At 40.7% G+C, this 20062-nt stretch overlaps 2 protein-coding genes across 6 annotated transcripts in view; both read left to right on the top strand.

The window, feature by feature from the left end:
* fer1l6 (fer-1 like family member 6) overlaps positions 1–6217 on the top strand; it is a 93708-nt gene extending 87491 nt beyond the window's left edge. Inside the window, exons 46-48 of the mRNA XM_030726029.1 lie at positions 2960–3117; positions 3213–3313; positions 5191–6217. Coding sequence (XP_030581889.1) covers positions 2960–3117; positions 3213–3313; positions 5191–5371 — 440 coding nt within the window. The 3' untranslated portion in view covers positions 5372–6217. The remainder of the gene's footprint in view (positions 1–2959; positions 3118–3212; positions 3314–5190) is intronic.
* A 10017-nt stretch (positions 6218–16234) lies between these two features.
* Positions 16235–20062, top strand: part of LOC115778020 (trichohyalin) — a 43654-nt gene continuing 39826 nt past the window's right edge. Inside the window, exons 1-5 of one of the 5 annotated variants that reach the window (XM_030726031.1) lie at positions 16235–16319; positions 19030–19199; positions 19275–19412; positions 19492–19569; positions 19678–19748. In XM_030726031.1, coding sequence (XP_030581891.1) covers positions 19059–19199; positions 19275–19412; positions 19492–19569; positions 19678–19748 — 428 coding nt within the window. In that variant the 5' untranslated portion in view covers positions 16235–16319; positions 19030–19058. Of the gene's footprint in view, positions 16458–16738; positions 16763–19015; positions 19200–19274; positions 19413–19491; positions 19570–19677; positions 19749–20062 lie in introns of those variants that run through there. The other 4 variants (XM_030726032.1, XM_030726034.1, XM_030726030.1 and 1 more) reach the window with 4 other exon arrangements.

The raw sequence follows: 20062 nt of genomic DNA, 5'->3' as shown, positions 1-20062 counted from the left end.
GACGAGATGATAGGCATTGCGAAGGTCCAATTTGGAGAATATGGTTGCCCCTTGTAAAAGCTCAAAAGCAGAGGTGAGGAGTGGGAGAGGGTATTTGTTTCTAATGGTGATGTCGTTTAAGCCACGGTAGTCGATGCATGGGCGGAGAGTCTTGTCTTTTGTCGCGACAAAGAAGAAGACAGTCCCCAGCAGAGATGTGGAGGGACGGATGAGACCAGCAGCTCTGGCTTTGGTTATGTACTTTTGCATCGCATCTCGTTCAGGCTTGGAGAGACCGTAGAGACGACTGGATCGGTAGGATGCTCCTGGTCGGAGATCGATGGCGCAATCATAGGGGCGATGAGGCAGCAGGGAAAGAGCCCGATCTTTTGCTGAATACCTCGGCGAGGTCGTGGTACTCCTTGGGCACACCGGAAAGGTCAGGCGGCGCCACGTCGTCGGAAGACGGTGAGTGCTGGATGGAGGGAATGGCGGATCTCAGACACCGCTGGTGGCACTGCTCGCTCCATCCAGAGATGCTCCAAGTGGTCCAGTTAATGTGCGGGTTGTGCTGTTGTAGCCAAGTAAGCCGAGTATGATTGGTGTCTGGGGAGACTCAAAAAGGAAAAACGAAATCTGTTCCGAGTGGTTGCCTGAGAGAGTGACAGAGATTAATTGGGTCTTGTGGGTGATTTCGGAGAGTTTGGCAGCATCTAGGGCAGAAACCTGAAGAGGTTTGACTAGTTGGACAAGGGGAATGTTTAATTGAAGAGCCAGGGCTTGATCCATAAGGTTTTGCTCGGCTCCCGAATCGACCAATGCCAGGGGGCAGAGTGGCTACACAGAGGCAGGTTAATCTTACCTTGAATGGTCAATCTTAGTTGGGAGGAACAGGCGTTGACCGTGCCCGCCAGTATCCCCACCATTACTGACGGGCAGGCGCTTTTGGCCGCACCGGGCAGAAATTAATGAAATGCCCTCTTTTGCCACAGTAGAGGCACTCACCACTCGCCAACCTCTGTCGTCGCTCCACTGCCGTCAGCCGGGTGCGACCGAGCTGCATGGGCTGCTCCTCCGAGCCACCAGGTGTCTCCTCATCCTCCTCCAGGAAGTATCTCCGTTCCTCCGGGGCAGAGCGGCGAGGGGCATGATGGGAACTGTAGTTTCTCAAACCGTGCCGAGTGCTAAGGCGATCATGTAAGCAAATGCAAAGAGAGATAACACCCCCCAGAGACCGCGGCATATCTCGGGTGGCGATTTCATATTTAATGTCATCATTCAAACTGTTTAGAAAAACTCCCCTGAGCGCCTTCTCCTCCCAGCCGGCCTCCTCCGCGAGGATCCTGAAATCCACTGAAAAGTCAGCCACACTTCTCCTTCCTTGCCTCACCCTTATGAGCCTCTGTGCGGCAGCCTCTGGACAGGTACCTTTGTTAAACACCTCCTTAAACCTGGACAGGAACTCTTGGTAAGACAGCTCAGGGTCCCCCCGCAACACTGCATGCCCCCATTCTAGCGCTCTTCCCCGTAACAGGTTAACCATGAAACCAATCTTCACGCTGTCAGAGGCATATGCGGTCTTTTGCTGCCGGAATATCAATGAACATTGGGTGAGAAATTTCCCACATTTTGCCAACTCACCATGGAAGACCTCCAGAGTTGGTAAGGCTTTTTTCGAAACGTTCAGCAGGTTCTGGGGATACAGTTGCTCCCGGCTGCGGCAAGGACAGCGTTGAAGTAGGAGCGGAGTCCCCAGTCTCCAAACACGCCCACATCACGGAGGAAGGATAGGGGAAAAACACAACACATCCACACAAACACACACCAAAAACCCTCGAGGCATGACAGTAATAATCAAAGCATCAATATAAAGACTCACAAATTCCTGGAGCAAGATTCCTGAAACTATCAGAATGGATGTGAAGGAATGAACAAAGTGTGGGGGGGGGGACCAAAAGAACAAAAAAGAAAAAATTTTGTGGGAGTATAAGTTTATTGGATTTTTCTTTATGTTGCTCTCCATTGATGTCTAATGTGGTTCATGTGTGTCCTTAATATTAACACATTTAATAGTTAGCTAAACACATTTAGCTAACTTGTGAAGTTGTTGAGGTCTTATTACACAATAGTTGTTTGCACCTTGAATCTTGCACCTGACAAAATATGAAAAACTAAGACTAAAACTAATGAAAACTAAAACTAAACATTAAACAAAAAATTAAAAAACAATAAAAATGAGCAAAACCCTTCAAAAAACTAATTAAAACTAAATGAATTAGAGAAAAAAGGTGAGAAAAAAGTTAAAACGAAATTAGACTAAATTAAAGTCACCTGCATGCCTCTGCTCCTGCCAAACCCGCTGGCAAAAGATGCAACTTTTGGCAATGACGGGATCAATTTAGGGGGCGCTGTGGAGCCATTTTGCCACATTCTATGATCAGAAAAGCTGAAATCTTCATGATGGATGGTAGCAATGTCAACGTGCACACAGTGCTAAAACAGATAAAAAAAATAATTTCATATCAATCAACAAGGCTTTTAAATAAATTGACAAACAAATAATGAAGGACCTTTTATTTAAAATTTTAGTTTGTTTTAGTTAGTTTTGTAAGCACACAATACAGTTTCACTCAGTTATTGTTTTTTTTCATTTAATTACTGTTTTTATTTATTTCACTTAACAAAAATGTTTTTTCCATTTAAGTTTTCTTTATTTTGTTAATGATAATAACCCTGTTCCCCCATAGACTCACATGTTAAATACTATAGTTAAAAGCAGATATAAACACATTTACAGCCTGGTACAAATATGGGTTTGGGCTCTATAGCTTTAAGTAAGTGAAATTCTAGTATATTTTTTAATTAAATGTGTGTTGCATCTGCACAATTTTTCCATACAGTTTGCTTACCAAACTAGTTAGCATTAGTTGATAACTTAATAGTTCAATCTTCCATTAAATTATGGTCTGTGTTTTTGCAGGCACACTAGAATTAGATCTCCATGGATTTCCTCGGGGGTCAAAAACAGCCAAGTTATGCAAGGTGGACATGTTGACAGAGGGGACTGAGAGAATATCAATCTTTCAGCAGAAGAGAGCACGAGGCTGGTGGCCCTTCATCAAGTCAGGAGAGCTAACAGTTAGTAAACAGTAACACACACATGCACTGTACAGACTCAACATGAAAATAAAATCAGACAGATATAGTTCAGTAAACACTTATTATTCCTCCAGGGGAAAGTGGAAGCAGAGTTCCATCTTGTGACAGCTGAGGAGTCGGAGAAAAATCCTGTTGGCCGTGCCCGCAAGGAGCCAGAGCCACTGCCGAAACCAAAGTAAGAACAACCACACAAGTAGTCTGGCTGCTATTCTCTCCAAATACAATCTAATTTATGTAAGAATAATACCTAAAAGGGATACTCATTTTATACTTCAGTAATTTGGAGTTGAATTTTACTAATACCAACTAAGGGATGGTTTAGGGTCACTGATCCAGCCCTAACTATAAGCTTGATCAAAAAGGAAAGTTTTAAGCCTAATCTTAAAAATAGAGAGGGTTTCTGTCTCCTGAATCCAAGCTGGGAGCTGGTTCCACAGAAGAGGAGCCTGAAAGCTGAAGGCTCTGCCTCCCATTCTACTCTTAAGTATCCTAGGAACCACAAGTAAGCCTGCAGTCTGAGAGCGAAGTGCTCTGTTGGGGTGATATGGGACTATGAGGTCTTTAAGATAAGATGGTGCCTGATTATTCAAGACCTTGTATGTGAGGAAAAGGATTTTAAATTCTATTCTAGATTTAACAGGGAGCCAATGGAGAGAAGCCAACATAGGGGAAATCTGTTCTCTCTTTCTAGTCCCTGTCAGGACTCTAGCTGCAGCATTTTGGATCAGCTGAAGGCTTTTCAGGGAGCTTTTAGGACATCCTGATAGTAACAATAAAAATAGTTCAGCCTAGAAGTAATAAATGCATGAATTAGCTTTTCAGCATCATGCTGAGATAGGATGTTTCTAATTTAGAGGCAAATGTGAAAGCAGTCTTACATATTTACTTAATATGTAGAACTGAAGAACATATCCTACTCAAAAATGACTCCAAGATTTCTCACAGTGTTACTGGAGGCCAAAGTAATGCCATCCATTCTAAGATTTGTGGGGCCGAACACAAGAACGTCAGTTTTATCTGAATTTAGAAGCAGGACATTAGAGGTCATCCAGGCCTTTATGTCTTTAAGACATTCCTGCAGTTTAACTAATTGATGATGGTGTCAGCTGGCTTCATGGATAGATAAAGCTGAGTATCATCTGCATAACAATGAAAATTTATGCAATGCTTTCTAATAATACTGCCTAAGGGAAGCATGTATAATGTAAATAGAGTCTATTAAATAAATATATAAATTCTATTTATATAGAAATAAATAACAAACAGTCACCTGAAGGTGGTACAAACAATTACTCTTTCTATAATTTTTGAGACAAAAGGAAGGTTGGAGATTGGCCTATAATTAGCTAAACCAGCTGGGTCAGTCATTGCTTTTCTGTAAAGTGAAAGGAATACTCGGCTCTACAGAGCTCTGACTCTTTGTCAGCCTGGCTACAGTGCTGAAAAAAAAAAACTGGCATTCTTATTTTCCTCAATTAATGATGAATAGTAAGATATTCTAGCTTTAGGGGGGCTACTTGATAGAGCAACAAACTCTTTTTCCGGGCTAAATGAGAATCTTCTGAATTAGTGAAATGCCATTTCCTCTCCAGCTTACGGGTTATCTGCTTTAAGATGATTTCATTAAATGTTAAATATAATTAAAATGAAAAACAAACAAATGAAATATAGAGGTCAAGGTGGTGGTGAACACATGTTTCCCCATAATGGGGGTTACTGTTGAATTTTTATTGAAAATTGAAAATGAAAGTTATATACTGGGAAATTTGAGAAATTTGTTATTAGAAAGACAAGAATTTGGAACTGGAAAATCCCAGTTGGCAGAAGAAAACTGCAATAAGTGCATCTCTATTTACCATATATTATCTGGGTGAACCAGGACATGTCAGTTATGATTTCTGGAGTTATGTTTTTAATGTCTTATTGTCAGATAATCTTCTGGGTGACTCATGGAGGGCTGGTAAAGTCTCAGCTTGTGCCTTTTCTGAAACAAGATTGTAAGGAATTGTAATGCACCAAAGCAGTTAATTTTCTCCTCTTTTTATTCCCCAGTCGTCCAGACACCTCTTTCTCATGGTTTGTTAACCCTTTCAAGTGTTTTTTTCACTTGGTGTGGCAAAGCTACAAGAAGTACATCATCATTGCTGTCATCCTTCTCATCACACTGCTGTTCCTTGCTTTGCTCTTCTATACACTGCCAGGAGCCATCTCTAATAAGATTATCAGCGGCTAACCTCAACAGTGACCTAAACTATATATGTGTACACTGTAGTTCTAAACTTGGCAACTAAACTGGCAAGAAATTTTGTATAGTTGGTCCCCAGGTTTGCACATGTCTCAAGACGGATTTTGGCCCACTCCATGACTTTAACATGCTTCTTCTTTAGTCACTCCTTTGTTGCCTTGGGAGTATAAACAGTGAGATGCTTTACTGATCCCAAAGGAAATTAGGGAAATTGGGATCTCACTACGTCTGTAATTTTTAGAAATATTGTATAGATGCAAAAACAAAGCAGTCTTAAATCTTTAATATGTGCTTTAAATGACGTATCTTGGTCTAAAATCTTGGGTGCGGGACAATACATTAATGTCTCCTTCAATATGCATGTGATGAAAAGTGAATGAAAAGATCCTGTGAGAAGTGTATAAAGTTGTGCATAATTTTGATTGCGTGATAGGCGGTTATAATGATCATTTGTGTGCATAAAACATTTGATGTCTCATGTTGTTTTGTGATATGTTATTAAAAAGAGAGAATATGATGGAATAAACGTTCATAAAGATGGAATGATACACCTCTCTATACAGGATAAAAGCTATAGTTTTTTGTTCCAAAAGAAAAGGACTTTTATGTGATTACTGTTTCTGAAAACATAGCGACTGTCTTAAAAAAAAAACAATCTATGCATCTGATACTTTTTCCACCTAAAACATCCAAAGTAGCAATTATTTCACCTTCGTGCCAGAGAGAGATTTGTTCAGGTGTATCTGATAATGAAAAAAGCTATTACACAAATAAAATCGTGATGTTTACTATGTATGTAGCTGTGGTTCCAAAATAAGTGTACAGATGTGTGTACGACACCTGTTTTATTACAAGAGCACAACAAATATGTGTGTGTTTAATTATCTTATTAAATAAATGTGTTTTTTTTTTTTTTTATTCTTTCTTCATCTACATAACCCTGTTGCTGGTATTCCTGTACTTCAGCAGATCTATGAACTTACTCCGAGGTCTGTCTCTTGTTTTTTTTCCCCACTGCATAGCATGATCGCTGTACCCGTGTATCCATGTGCAACTTCATTATAGTTACTTAACTCAATTTTAGATTCTACTTATAACTGATGCAGTTTCTGAAAATACCTGGATAATTTACTCAATCGTGTGGTTATACTAAATGAGTTAAAACATTAGTTTACCCATAACAAAATGAAAATTAAACATCAGGCTGTAGGTTTAAATCAAACACAGAACTGTTGGTATGAGTGCGGGACAATACTCTAACATCTCCTTCATTATGCATATGATTAAAAGTGTAAGACAGTTGTACACCTACACATCTTTAATGCTTGAAGGCTTTCCTTAGTGTTTAGGATAATTTCAGAGTTCATGTATTCTTAGTTATCTCCTTGTTTGTGAGGATTTTGCATTGCTTAGAGTGCATTTTGCTTAATCTGTGTATCCGTGAACTTTTGAGTCAAACTTGTAAAGCATGCATAAAAGATGGTAGGAACTGAAGGAATTTAAATAATAAGAGTGTGTGCTGCTTAAGCCTTTAGGTTTCTGTGTGTTCGTTTATCGAACAGGAATGACACCAAACAACGGAATAAGGAGTCCAATTATTAAATTTAATAAAGCCATTTCAAACAGTTTACAGATAATCTGGACCAGACTGCATATCATGCCCATGTGAGATGGCATGAAGTACTGGCACATTCTAATTCAGCTTACAATTTCATATAGTCACAGCATATCAGTCTTGGTTACATCATTATACAAAACAGAATGTGGAAAACAGAATTTCAACAACAGGGTGACCTCGAAGTCTCCATTTCTATCATTGTGTAATCTCCATCAGTGTGGTTCATTGTACAGTCAGAACACAAAGGAACATTATAAGCTTCTGTATTTTTAATCAGTTATGTTTATCTTCCAATCAAAAGCAAATTTCTCAGGGAAGTAAATGTACATGAGATATATATGTGGCATATACCATGAATATTCCTTTAGAACCTACAGCAATAATGTTTTCAGAATGCTGAATGCTTTGATTTGCATACATAAACATCACAAGCATGTGTGTGTCTTAACTAATGCAATTCAATATGATGATTTTACTCGTAAAAACAACACCTGATAGGTAATCCTATCTGTTATTCATCATTTCATAGTAGACGTGAGAGGTGGGAGGTTTGAGTAAAACTTGGACCATTCTTTCAAGTGTGTTGCATAGTTAGAATACAGTTGAAGCTTTTTCTCTCTCTCTCTCTCTCTTTTATAAAGTGCTTTAAACAAAAACCAAATAGGAGTGTTAAACAAACCGTGGAGATAAACAAAATACTTTGTGTCCAACTTGGAATATGTGAAACAGTAAAAATGGATGCTGTGATAATCTACAGCCATATTATGAACACATCTGAAGTTTTTATGTATCATTATCAGATGAATAGTTGGGTAATGATCTTTTAAGAATAATGTTGATAATAGTAATACAACGGAAATGCTGCAGCAATAGTGAAGTACAAAGATACTTTGATCACATAGACCAACAGCCATCTTACACAGCGCAGAACCAACCTCCACCACTTCCAAAGAGACAATTCCCTCTACAAGTATAACCCAAGGAAAGGCTAAACTATATTGTCTTCATTGCAACAAGTCACTGCATTCCCTAGACAAGTGTGCAAACTAAGAAGCGTCGTGGTTCTGGGTCTAGGACCAGGGGTGAAAGTAAGCCGGTACGGTCCGGTACTGCGTACCACTAAAAGATTCTGCGCTGGTACACAGTACCGGCAAAAGTTGGAGCGGCTGTCTGCTGTAAAGCCATCATTCAGAACCGGTTACGGCTGTACTTTGGGTCAGAATAAATCCGCTAGCAATAAGAAGTCTAAAACACGACGTAATCAGTTAATAAATTGCTTTTTTTTTCCTCATTTCAAATTGTTTCTGAACTGTTCGTGCTATGCTGGAGCCTCAAATAGCTTCTCTCCCCTCAGAGATCGAGGACAGCCACATCCTGTAAGCAGAACAGATGCAGTGCATTTTATATGGCAGGCTAGACCCTCCTATTTTGATTGACATCTCGTTCGGCCAATCATGTAAAACACCCCTGGTTATTATTGGCTCTTGAAAACCCATTTCTTAATATGATTAGCCTGCCATATAAAATGCACTACATCCCGACGGACAGGACACGGCCAGTTAACAGGCAACGACGTGGGTTTTCCAGAGCCAATAATAACCAGAGGGCGTAGTTTTTTCACGTGATTTTGGTTCGGCCAGTTTAGAGGTTAAAACGTTCACTGCTACGTTTAATGTCAGTCAGCTTGTTACAAACTCTCTCAATTAAAATACAGATTAACTAATTGTATTTCATGTTATTCTGCTTAATTTTAACAACACAGCACAGTTCAAAAATACTGCTTATGACATTTATGCTACACGAGAGCGCATTCAGCTCCAAAACACAGTGGATGCCAAGGGGATTGGAGTTTGAGAAAGTTTGGTAGTTATTTACTTTCCAGAAGTTTTGTATTGGTGGACAGAGCCAGAATGCATGGAGGTGGTCATGAATTGTGTTAAGTGTGCATTGTGTGCAAACATCTCAGTTCCTTAACAACAAAATATATTCCACATTGTCAGCTGATTCTAATTTCTGCCTTGTATATATATACATATATATATATGTGTGTGTGTGTGTGTGTGTGTGTGTGTGTGTGTGTGCTTGTCATAGTACTGGCAAGAATTTAAAACTACTTTCACTAGGACCCAGTGTTTTCTGTTCTTTGAACATTTAGATTCTGTTTTAATTCTTAGTTTAGTCATTGGAGTTCTGTGCTGTGTCATGGTTTTTATATTTAGCTCCTCTCTCCCTGTATTCCCACTGTATGCCTCCCTCCTCATGCTTCAAATGTGCTTTTCTGTGTGCGGTTGTTCATTTCCTGTTTTATTTTCCTAGCATCCTGTTCCCTGTGTGTTGTGTTTAGTTTTACTTCCTTTGTTTCCTGCCCAGCTGTTTCCCATTGTTTCATTACATGTGTATCTATATTGTCTCAGTTTTCCCGTGTCCTTTATCGTGACATCATTGTTGTAGTTTCAGTCCCACTGTGTGCTTTCTTGTCTGTCCGTTAATGTGAGTTTTCTACTTTATGCTTCTGGCCCTGTCCAGCTTTGTTTTTCTCTGTGTTTTCTGGCAAAGCTGAGATTCTTTAGTTTAACTCTGTCTCTGGAGTCCTGCATTGGGTCCTCAACCTGCCCGCCACAGCGATACATAACAAGAAGAGCATGTGAGGGAGATCCAGCAACAAATGTTGGAAGTGTGGTTGTGGTCATCAAGCAGCCTAGTGTCAGCTCAAACTAACCTGTCCAATATGCAAGGGGCAACATATCAAACTGATGCATGATGTCAACCGGAAACCGGTATGAGAGGACCCTAGTAGCGCAGGTTCAGCCAGTGATGTAATGTGTCTGGATCAACAAACTGGATGTAATCAAGTACTATTGAAGATCACTAAAGTCCTTCTCCAAATGGAATTCAAACCTTACAGACCTATGCAATATATTTGCAATATCTGTGAATAATTTCTGGATTTATTACACCTCATGTTATATTAGTTAATTCCGTTGACCTGTTTTCCCCGGGTGTCTCCTCTGTCCCCTTATCACCTAAGTTCAGTCCAGTTCCAAGAGTCCTGCTTTCAGTCCAATACCTGCATCCACACAGCACTAAGCCAATTCAGAGGCTGTATCCTTCGAAGAATGCATTTGAAGACAGAATGTGTCAGTCATTTAAAGCTGCATTTTGAAGGTACTGCAGCATGTCTTTTGTTTCGCCTCTCTCAATATAATATATAATGCCCCTTGAGGCAACTGTTTGTTGTGATTTGGTGCTGTACAAATAAAACTGAATTGAATTGATATGTCATCTTCATATCCTAGAGTGGATCAACCCACTGACTCACAGCCCATTCTACTCCCAGATTCATTGCGAGTGGTGGTTTTTAGAGACTATGGATGGCACAAAATTTTATTCAATGCAATAAAAAATCATAGATGTATTAAGTTTTACAAATGGTATCAGTTACACTGAGTAATAAATAAAAATTTAAAAACCAAGAAAAACTACATCCATTAATTACAGGTGATCTAATTCTTCTCCTTTTTTTTCCAACTGAGGATTCTAGTGTAATTATCTCAACAACAGGAGGAGAAAGGCTGCAGGTTCAGTGTAATCAAAGCCTCAGACTGAGTAAAGCAACATGTCCATGTCACAAGATCTGACATCCACAGCAGTACAGGTTGCCAGCTTGCTTGGTGTAGTTTTTGATCATTCTTTTTTCATTTTAAAAACAAATATAAAAAAAAAAAATGGATGGTTATTTTATTTTCATTTCATACTCCAAATCCATATAATATAGAACAAATTATTTTTTGTTTTTCATTTGAAATCAAAACATAAATTTGCAAACAATAAGAAGTCTCTTTTTTATTGATTTGTAATTTAATTTAAATATTTATTTTTTAATAAACTGAAAACAAAGCATGACGCTACACCAACTTCTTGCGTTTTATTGACAGCGTGTAAAACAAAGCTGATGACACCAGCTCCCTGAAATCTGTAAAGTAAATCAAACATCCAAAGCCTGAGGGGTTTTTTTTGTTTTGTTTTGTTTTTTGTTTGTTTTTTTGTTTTTTTCCAAGGGCAGGGACAAAAGACATCTGTGTGGTTATCTCAGTAAGCATAGCAGTCTTTTCTCTGTATATTTTATTTTATAAGATAAGATAAGATAAGATAAGATAGTGTTTATTTGTCACATGCACAGTTATACACAGTACAATGCACAGTGAAATGTATTTTGTACCTGCAACCATATATACACACACATATAAATAAGAAGAATAAAAATTAAAAAAAAGTAATTCACACTATACACTATACTCTATATACTATACACTATACACACTTTTATAAATTATAATATTTACATTGTGCAATAATGGTCCAGTTAGGGCTCAGAGTTGAGCAGACGGATGGCTTGTGGGTAAAAACTCTTCTTCAACCTTTCAGTCTTAGCCCTCAGGCAGCGGTAACGCCGGCCTGATGGGAGCAGGGAGAAGAGAGAGTGTCCGGGGTGGCTGGGCTGTTTTAGGATCTTCATGGCCCTCAGCCTGCACTGCTTGGTGTAAATGTCCTGCAAGTTGGGGAGGGTGGTTCTGATGGTCCGTTCAGCTGAACGAACCACCCTTTTTAGGGCCATGAAGTCCTGCTTGGTGCAGTTTCCCATCCAGGTGGTGATGCTCCCACGCATGATGCTCTCGATGGTGCAGGTGTAAAAGTTCCTGAGCACCTTGAGTGGGAGCTTGAAGTCTCTCAGCCGCCTGAGGAGGTAGAGACGCTGTCTGGCCTTCTTCACAGTGATGTTTATGTGATGAGTCCAGGACAGGTCCTGTGAGATGGTCACTCCCAGGTATTTGAAGGTGTCCACTCTTTCCACCTCAGCACCACTGATGACAAGTGGATGGTAGTCCCTCTGCTGCTTCCTGCTGAAGTCCACGATCAGTTCCTTTGTTTTGCTGACGTTGAGCAGGAGGTGGTTCTCCTGGCACCAGTTCTCCAGGCGGGAGACCTCTCTCCTGTAGGCTGTCTCCTCATTGTGAGAGATTAGTCCCACAACAGCAGTGTCGTCAGCAAACTTGATGATGACGTTGGACGTGGCCTCGCAGTCATGGGTGTACAGTGAGTACAGCAGAGGGCTGAGCACACAGCCTTGGGGGGATCCAGTGTTGAGGGTGAGGGAGGATGAGGTGAGGTGACCCACTCGTACCACCTGTGGTCTGCTGGTCAGGAAGCTGTGAACCCACCTGCACAGGGATGGGCCCAGGCCATCCCATTATAAATTGGTATAATGTGTATTCCACTGAACTAAGCAATTGAAACAACCTCACAAATGTTAACAGAAAAAGAATATTGTATTTTCTGAAGCACTGTTCACTACAGTCACAGGGTGCTATCTAAACAGTCTCCATATTTTTTTCTTTCCTTGTTTGCACTGGAATTTCTCCAAAATATGTTTGTTCATAATTTTTGATAGTCTGGTATAATAAAATAGCTTTGGTTGGAATAAATTGGTAAACGATAAATAAATGTTTCCAAGCACTTTTTTGGGAAGGGGTTCAAACGATTTATAAGATTTTCTGCCACCCAGCTCAGCTCTCATTCAGAGCACGTACATGCAGAGGGATGTACGCTATCGCCCCCTGTGGTCGCAGAATATGATGGGTCGCAGAATTTGGTGTAACACCGGCACAAATGCTTTGAATGTTTCAGTGTTTCACAAAGCCTTACTTTGCACATCACTAGTCCTGTCTCCCTCTCCTCACCCTCAGTGCTCGCGGCAGATGACTCCCCCTACCGCAACCTGATACTGCTGGAGGTTTCTTCCTGTGAAAAGGGACTTTTCAGCGCCAGAGTGTCTCGGCGGATGACCAGGATGCACAGGTTCACGTCCTGACCTCTAGCAATTTACTGCGTGCCTCCCCCCCCAAACCATACCTGTCAAATCTCTCGTTTTGGCCGGGAATCTCCCGTATTTTACCCCTCTGTCCCGCCGTCTTCCCGTATTATTATTTTCCCGTAAATTTCCCGTATTTTAATATAATAATTTAAAAAATGTTCCTGTGCCACTCCAAACTGAATTGTCACTAGCCTCACGAGAACTGCCACCTGCAGTAGCTTGGGTGGCAGTTCTTGCGAGGTTGGTGCCGACAGCCGAAACAACCCCGTAAAAACAACTGGACCTCAGTTGGGCTCAGTGTTGCCAACTTAGCGTTTTTTTTTTTTTGTTTACTTTGTTGTTGTTTTTTTTTAACTCTATAAAGCATCTAGCGACAGCAAAATCCTCCGCTGTCGCCATGTTTTGTGTACATAAACCCTTCTTACTGCATCCCTTCGTACGCTTTTGCATCGCCCAGACCTTACTTCGTCTCCACCGTCCAACCCCCAGACCTCACTTAAGCACCGAGCCTGCCCACCCGCTCCCATCCCCGGCACTCGCTTTGGCCTTTATCAACCTTTGAGACAGCTGACAGCGAGTTTTCTTACACAAGTTGGCAACAGCGGCTCAGATAAAGGTGGAGGGTTGAACGTAGCTTGCAGTTGCACCCCACAGTGTTTTCGTTAAATTTGATATTCTAACATTCAACAATACAGCACGGTGGTGCAGTGGTTAGCACTGCTGCCTCACAGTTAGAATACCATCTGGAAGGCCTGGGTTTGATTCCACCTTGGCCCAGGCCTCTCCCTCTCTCTGTGTGGAGTTTGCATGTTCTCCCCGTGCTTGCGTGGGTTTCCTCCGGGTACTCCGGTTTCCTCCCACATTCCAAAGACATGCACTTACTGGGGTTAGGTTAATTGGCTAATCTAAATTGCCCATAGGTGTGACTGAGTGCGTGAATGTGAGTGTGAAAGGTTGTCTGTCACTCCATGTTGGCCCTGCAACAGGCTGGCGACCTGTTCAGGGTGTACCCTGCCTCTCGCCCTATGACAGCTGGGATAGGCTCCAGCCCCCCTCCCCCGCGACCCTTAACAGGATGTGCGGAAGCGAATGGATGGATGGATGGGGACAAAATTGATCTATGCAATGTGGGTCTAGGCAAAGCATTAAAGTTATTAAGTTATTTCACAATATTGATTTGTAGTTCTAAACATATTTAGGGTTTTTTTTTTCTTCTTCACTTTTTGTTTCTCCAAATATGTTTTTCCTCTCTCCTACAGCCTCGATTGCGACTACATCCAAATGAACAATTATGCAAATTTGGCGATGGCGTCATATACTGTAGCGACTTCTATTTTCAGCAGCGGAAAATTTTTGTTATTGTTGAATAGTTTTATTCAACAATAATGACTCACTTAATATAGTTGGAAATTAATCATTCGCTTAACTGTATTCCTTGATGTTGAAATGTGTTATGCTTGTTTTAACAGCTTATTTTGAATTTAAGCCTTAAAATTAAACCACAAAAGGAGCAAAAGTTCGCTCTCCCTTTAACCAGCTGCTTTTCCGCAGCTGTGCTTCGCATTGTCACGATTGCTAGGCGACATGAGCTACGCTGAGGGAGGTGACGCTGATATGAAGGCTAGACCGTCCAATTTCATAGTTGCTCACTTCCGGCCTTTGCGGTCTTCGTGGGCTGCGAAGGACCCGGTCTACGTAGGCTGGGTCCTTCGAAGGATGCGGCCCCTGAATTTGGACACAGCTTATCCCTCTACAGCACAGCGTTGCCCTAGGGCAACAGAAAGTTTTCTAAGCCCCATGCCCAGTACATGTGAACCTAAATAATGCAAACCAATCAGAATGTTTTAAAAAGGTTTAAATTTCAGTCCAATAACATGTTGGAGTCACTATCAAGCATGATTTGTACATCCTTTTCTGACACATTGTCCAGGCAGCACATGGTGTGAGAAGAAGGTAAGAATAATTGCCCTAGTAATCATTTAAAATGACATAAATCCTAAATAAAAAAAATACAGGAGTGTTTATGAAGTTGTAGAGAGGGATTTTTTTTCAGGTTTTTTGAATTTTTTGAATTTTGCATTTTCAGAAATTCAGTTTTTCTTTTCATTGCCTCAGGGCAACATTGTGCAGTAGGGGTACTTCTAGAGGGAGACTTATAGGCTTGGGCTTAGGGCACCTTAGGTAAGGTAAGGTAACCCAAACACTCAAAAAAAGTGGTACCACTACTTTGATATACATAGCAGTGGTGACGTGCTGGCTGTTCTACAGACTGGACTGCACTGAGAATGGGATGACAAAAAGGGACCACATGCACGTGTATGGATTCAAATTCCAAACTGCACAAAGTGTGTGCAGTTCTGTGCAAAGTCTGTCCAAATCAAAAAAAGAAAAGCAAGGGAGGGCAAACCAAAGGTGGGATATCTCAAAAGTATGAGGAGTAGAGGAAGTAGCAGGGGCCCATGGCCCCATTCCTAATCATGATATCTATCCGCTTGGAAAGTTCATCACAATGGCCAACAATATGTGAGAACAAATAATAATAAATTAGACTTATATAGCACTTTTCAAGATGCTTTACAATTTCATGCACTATTCATTCACACCTCAATCATACCATGCTTCCAATTTGCCATAGGTGCAAATTGGAAACACGGCTGCCAATTTGCACCTACAGCCTCTCCGACCACACCACATTGACACTTAGGCAATATGGGTTTAGTGTCTTCACAGCATGCACTCAGACGGGCATTGGAACCAGACACCCTACGGTTCCAAGGTGAGCACCTACCCACTTCACCACTGCCACTCTCAGTGCACAAAGAAAGATGGAGAGTTCCTTGGGTGCACAGGAACACCAAAAGCAATGTGTATAAAATGTAATGTGCACCTGTGTTTTACAGCATACAAGAACTGTTTTGTGAAGTTTCACACACACAATATGACAGCAGTGTCTCACAATATGAGTGTCAACATGGCATGACAATGGGTCATACAAATCTGAGCCTGTATGTTTCAAGTGTTTGTCAGTTCTTTGTTTCATCATTTGTTGACATTTTTGGAAACAGTTCTGGTGTTTTTATTGCTCTGTAACACTTGTCTTATGATCTATGAGTTAATAATTTTCTCTGTAGTTTTATACCATTGTTGCACAACGTTGCCCCTAGGCAATGAAAAAATATCTCTGGAGGGGGGGGGGGGGGGGGGGGGGGGTCTGAAATAAAAAAAAATTAGTTTGGCAATTAAATGGCCAAAAGTGAATCAGTAAATGATGTCAAATAATTTTCAGCATGTACCATCACAATGTGTGCAGTAGAGGGATTTACAGCGCAGCTCTGCCACATCCAATATGGCGGACGCGCTGACGTATTCCCTGCAGGGAGGTGTCGCGCAAACTAGTGACGTTTCTTTTCGACGGGATCACGTCACTGTGGATGTCCGGGTAAGAGGTGAGGTTCTCTGTTTGAATAATTTGATAACACCAATTTCTGTTCGCAAGAAAAGGGAAACAGCGTGGGATTTACATTTTTATCCTTGCACGTTTTATTTGTGACATTTTGTAAACGAGACTCGTGCAACAGTTCAAGGTACGAACTTTCGTGACTGTGAGCTCAGTATGTTTCCTGCTTTTATTATGCTAGCAGCAGGATATTTTAGCACTGTAAAGTAAACCGTTGACCTCGGTTCGGTTTGGTTCGGGCAGGAAACATGCGAACTCGTAGTTGTCCAGTAGTTAGACGGTGAAACGGGAGTGATAGAACCTGTTTAGTCCGGATCTGTTTATGACTTTGTGGCTGTTGCAAGTTACTTAAATTGCGCTCTGTCTGTGCAGTTTAACAGCAGGATTAACAGTCAGTACATGCGGATAGAATCCGCACTGTTACCTAGCAAGGTGGTAATGTTGCAGACAGGTTCATCTTTCCGCATAACAGCATCCCAGGCCAAACACCATTTTGTTTCTGTTGTACTTTGCAACTGCAGAAATTACAAAAAATCTTGAATTTATATATATAAGTAATTTACAACTAGGGCTGCAACAATTCTTTGGGTAACTCGGATAATTCGATTATAAAAAAAAAAAATCCTCGACACAAATTTGTTGCTTTGATGCTTCGCTCAGGTGTTACCGTGTAGCGGAGCGTTTCACCCGCTGCGCTGCTCTATCCACTGCTGTTTGTTTCACACAGCGAAAAACTGCAGTAAAGCCACGAAAGTTAAATTATGCGGATCAAATGTTAATAAGACAAAAGTATTTCTTATCCGATTAATCAACTGAATAATTGGTAGAATACTCGATTACTAAAATAATTGATATTACAGCCCTATTTAAACATGGGCAGTCATTTTTTTCGACTAATGCTACAATTGAAAACACAGTGTAAGTCGGAGGCCAAATGGGATTAACCTTTATTGAACAGTCTAAAACTGAAAATATTCAGAATTTGAATGGTCATAATACAGCAACTTTTTCCTCAACACATGATACTTTTCTAATTTTCCCTTTTGTTATTTTTGAAGAACATTTCATGTTGATGAAAATTTGCAAATTTCTTTTTTGATGGGATACCAGAAAAAAGTCAGAAACAACAAGTTTATTAGTTTGCCGTCTTTTCCCATTTCTTTCTTACTTTCCATAAACTGACAATTTTCCCCTGGCAGGTTGTCGCACCTCTGTGTGATAAGGCATGTCACCAAATTCAGAAGTTATTTCCTCCAGAAAAGACTGAAACTAACAGTGATTGAAACCTTTGCCTCTTACAAAGTCCACTGTCGGTGTTATGTTATGACACATTTTGTCGTCAGGACTTTGCTGCATAGCGTTCCGTGCTGTGTGCACTGTCAGCTTACCTGTGCAGGTCTCCCTCTGCATCTTCTCCCGTACTCTTTTCCCTGCACGTCACAGGCGGGGAAAAGAGACAGGGTTTACCTCCGACGTCAGGGACCTGGTCCTTTGCCTCCCACCTGTTTTCCCTTCACTTTAATGTTGGTCATCATTTTGGTTTGTGTAGCCACATGAAATCAAATGTGAACAGGGCTGTCGTGAGTTCACTCGTGCACATTGTTAACAAAACTGGTCGTCTACTGTGGCAGATTGCAAATTGTGGTGAAATAATTTTATATTGCAGTGATCTAGCAAGAGAAAACTAATCGCTTTAGTTTGTGTTCAGTTCTTTGGGTTAAATACCATGCTAATCTAATTGATCGATTTTCTGATCTGAACTCTAGTAGTTGCAGTTTCAGCAATGTAAAGAAAAACAGCAATAGGGTCAAATGTAAAAAATATAAATTTTCTGCATCAACAACAAATTTATGCAAATACCAGTGACAATGCCACTGTAGCAATGTGCTGTTGTAACTTTACAGCTAGGCTTCATTTGAAATACAGTTCAACTGGTTGATATAAATATGTGCTCCTTCAGCAGAGAAGCTATAATCACACTGAAGGCGTACTGTAAATAAAAGATTTAGTGACGAAGTTGGGTGTTGGTTTAGCTAACTGGATTGAGTCAGCAACCCTTATACCGTAATACAGAGTCCCAGGTCCAAATACACCTTGAGACTATTTACAGCGTATCTTCTGTTGCTCTTTTTCCCAGCTTTCCTGTCTACAGTCTGCTATCTTATTGCAGTAAAGGCTAAAATGTGGTGCTTCTAGTCTTTTGTAAAACAAAACTGTCAACATAACCTGTTCCTGATCAGGTGATCTGTTCAGCTTAAGTTGGCATGGTGATCTAGCCTGGTAAAAAGAGAGCCTCTTTCGTGACATAGCTTGCTAACATATTCATCTCACTTTGTAGTACACTGTTCAGCTCAGTTCCTTTCATGAAGTTTTAATAATATACAAGGTTTGGAATTAAAATAAATAGTAACGCTTTCTTTTAATGCCCGCCCTTAGGCCGTAACTATCCTGTAAGTAAATTTTAGTTATGTGGAATTACGCCGTAATTATTTTTTAATTCCGCTGTAATTATTTGTAATTCCGCCGTAAATATTTTTACTACGGCTGAATTAAAAATAATTACAGCACACTTGTACAGGCCAAGGTTAAAAAAAAAAGTTATTTTTTGCAATAAATAAGACATTTTGTTTGTTTGTTGTTTTTAAACCAAACATTTTTAATTCATTTATTCATTTTCTAATAAAGTCATGTGTCTCCAGGCATACTGCAGACAGGTGGGCTTCCAAACATGGAGTCAAGGCTACTGATTGGCTGGCGGCAAGAGAAGGAGCAGCTTAAACAGGAGGTGTTTCGGCTGCAGGAGGAGTTGGCAGAGAGTCGAGCCGAAAAAGAGGAGCTGGAATCCAGGAATAGAGCTTTGAAGGACAGGGTGAGAAGGGGCAGGAGGAGTGTTGGTCATCATTAGAAGAAATCAAGGCATTACATCTTTAACTGTCTCCCTTAGCTGTGCCAGACATTGTCTCCCTCGCTTGCTCTCTCTCTGCGATTGGAGGCTGAGCAGAGGAAATGGAAGAAAATGATGAGGGAGGGGAGAGAGAAGGAATTCAGGCAGGCCCTGCTGATCCATGGGCTGCAGAACAAGGTAAGACTAGAGAGTAGTGCTGTACTGGTAGATAGACTACATTCCAGGAGATGGAAAATAGTAACTAAGTTTACTGTAGGTGTTGGAGTACAGAGGCCGATGTCAACATTTGGAGCTTCAACTGCAGGATTATCACACACAGATGCTCAGCACTGAGGTCAGACTCAAATAATTGTATTTGCAGTACTACTATACACTACCTGCTGTCTTACAGTGAAACTACTGGAGTTGATGTTGGTGTACAACTGTTGTGTTTTTTCTTTAGCAGAGGATCATAGATGGACACAGTGACTCTCTGGAGAGCACCCTCATCAGGCTGGAGGAACAACAACAGAGGTAGGTGGGTGGGTGGGTGTGTTTCTTGATTTAGTCATGTTGTGGCCAGAAGTGACCATTTATGGACATGAGCGTGGAGTGTGAGCAGCTAATGAACAGTGGTTATCAACCTGTATCCATAAGCTGTACTGGTACAACACACAAGCACACATCTGCAAATACAGGTACTGGTCATAAAATTAGAATATCATGAAAAAGTTGATTTATTACAGTAATTCCATTCAAAAAGTGAAACTTGTATATTATATTCATTCATTACACACAGACTGATATATTTCAAATGTTTGTTTCTTTGATGATTATAACTGACATCT

This window comes from Archocentrus centrarchus, unplaced genomic scaffold, assembly GCF_007364275.1.
Source record: "Archocentrus centrarchus isolate MPI-CPG fArcCen1 unplaced genomic scaffold, fArcCen1 scaffold_95_ctg1, whole genome shotgun sequence".
NCBI classification, from domain to species: Eukaryota; Metazoa; Chordata; class Actinopteri; order Cichliformes; family Cichlidae; genus Archocentrus; species Archocentrus centrarchus.
Note: the sequence above shows the minus strand (reverse complement) of the source record. Positions and strands in the feature narration are given on the sequence as shown.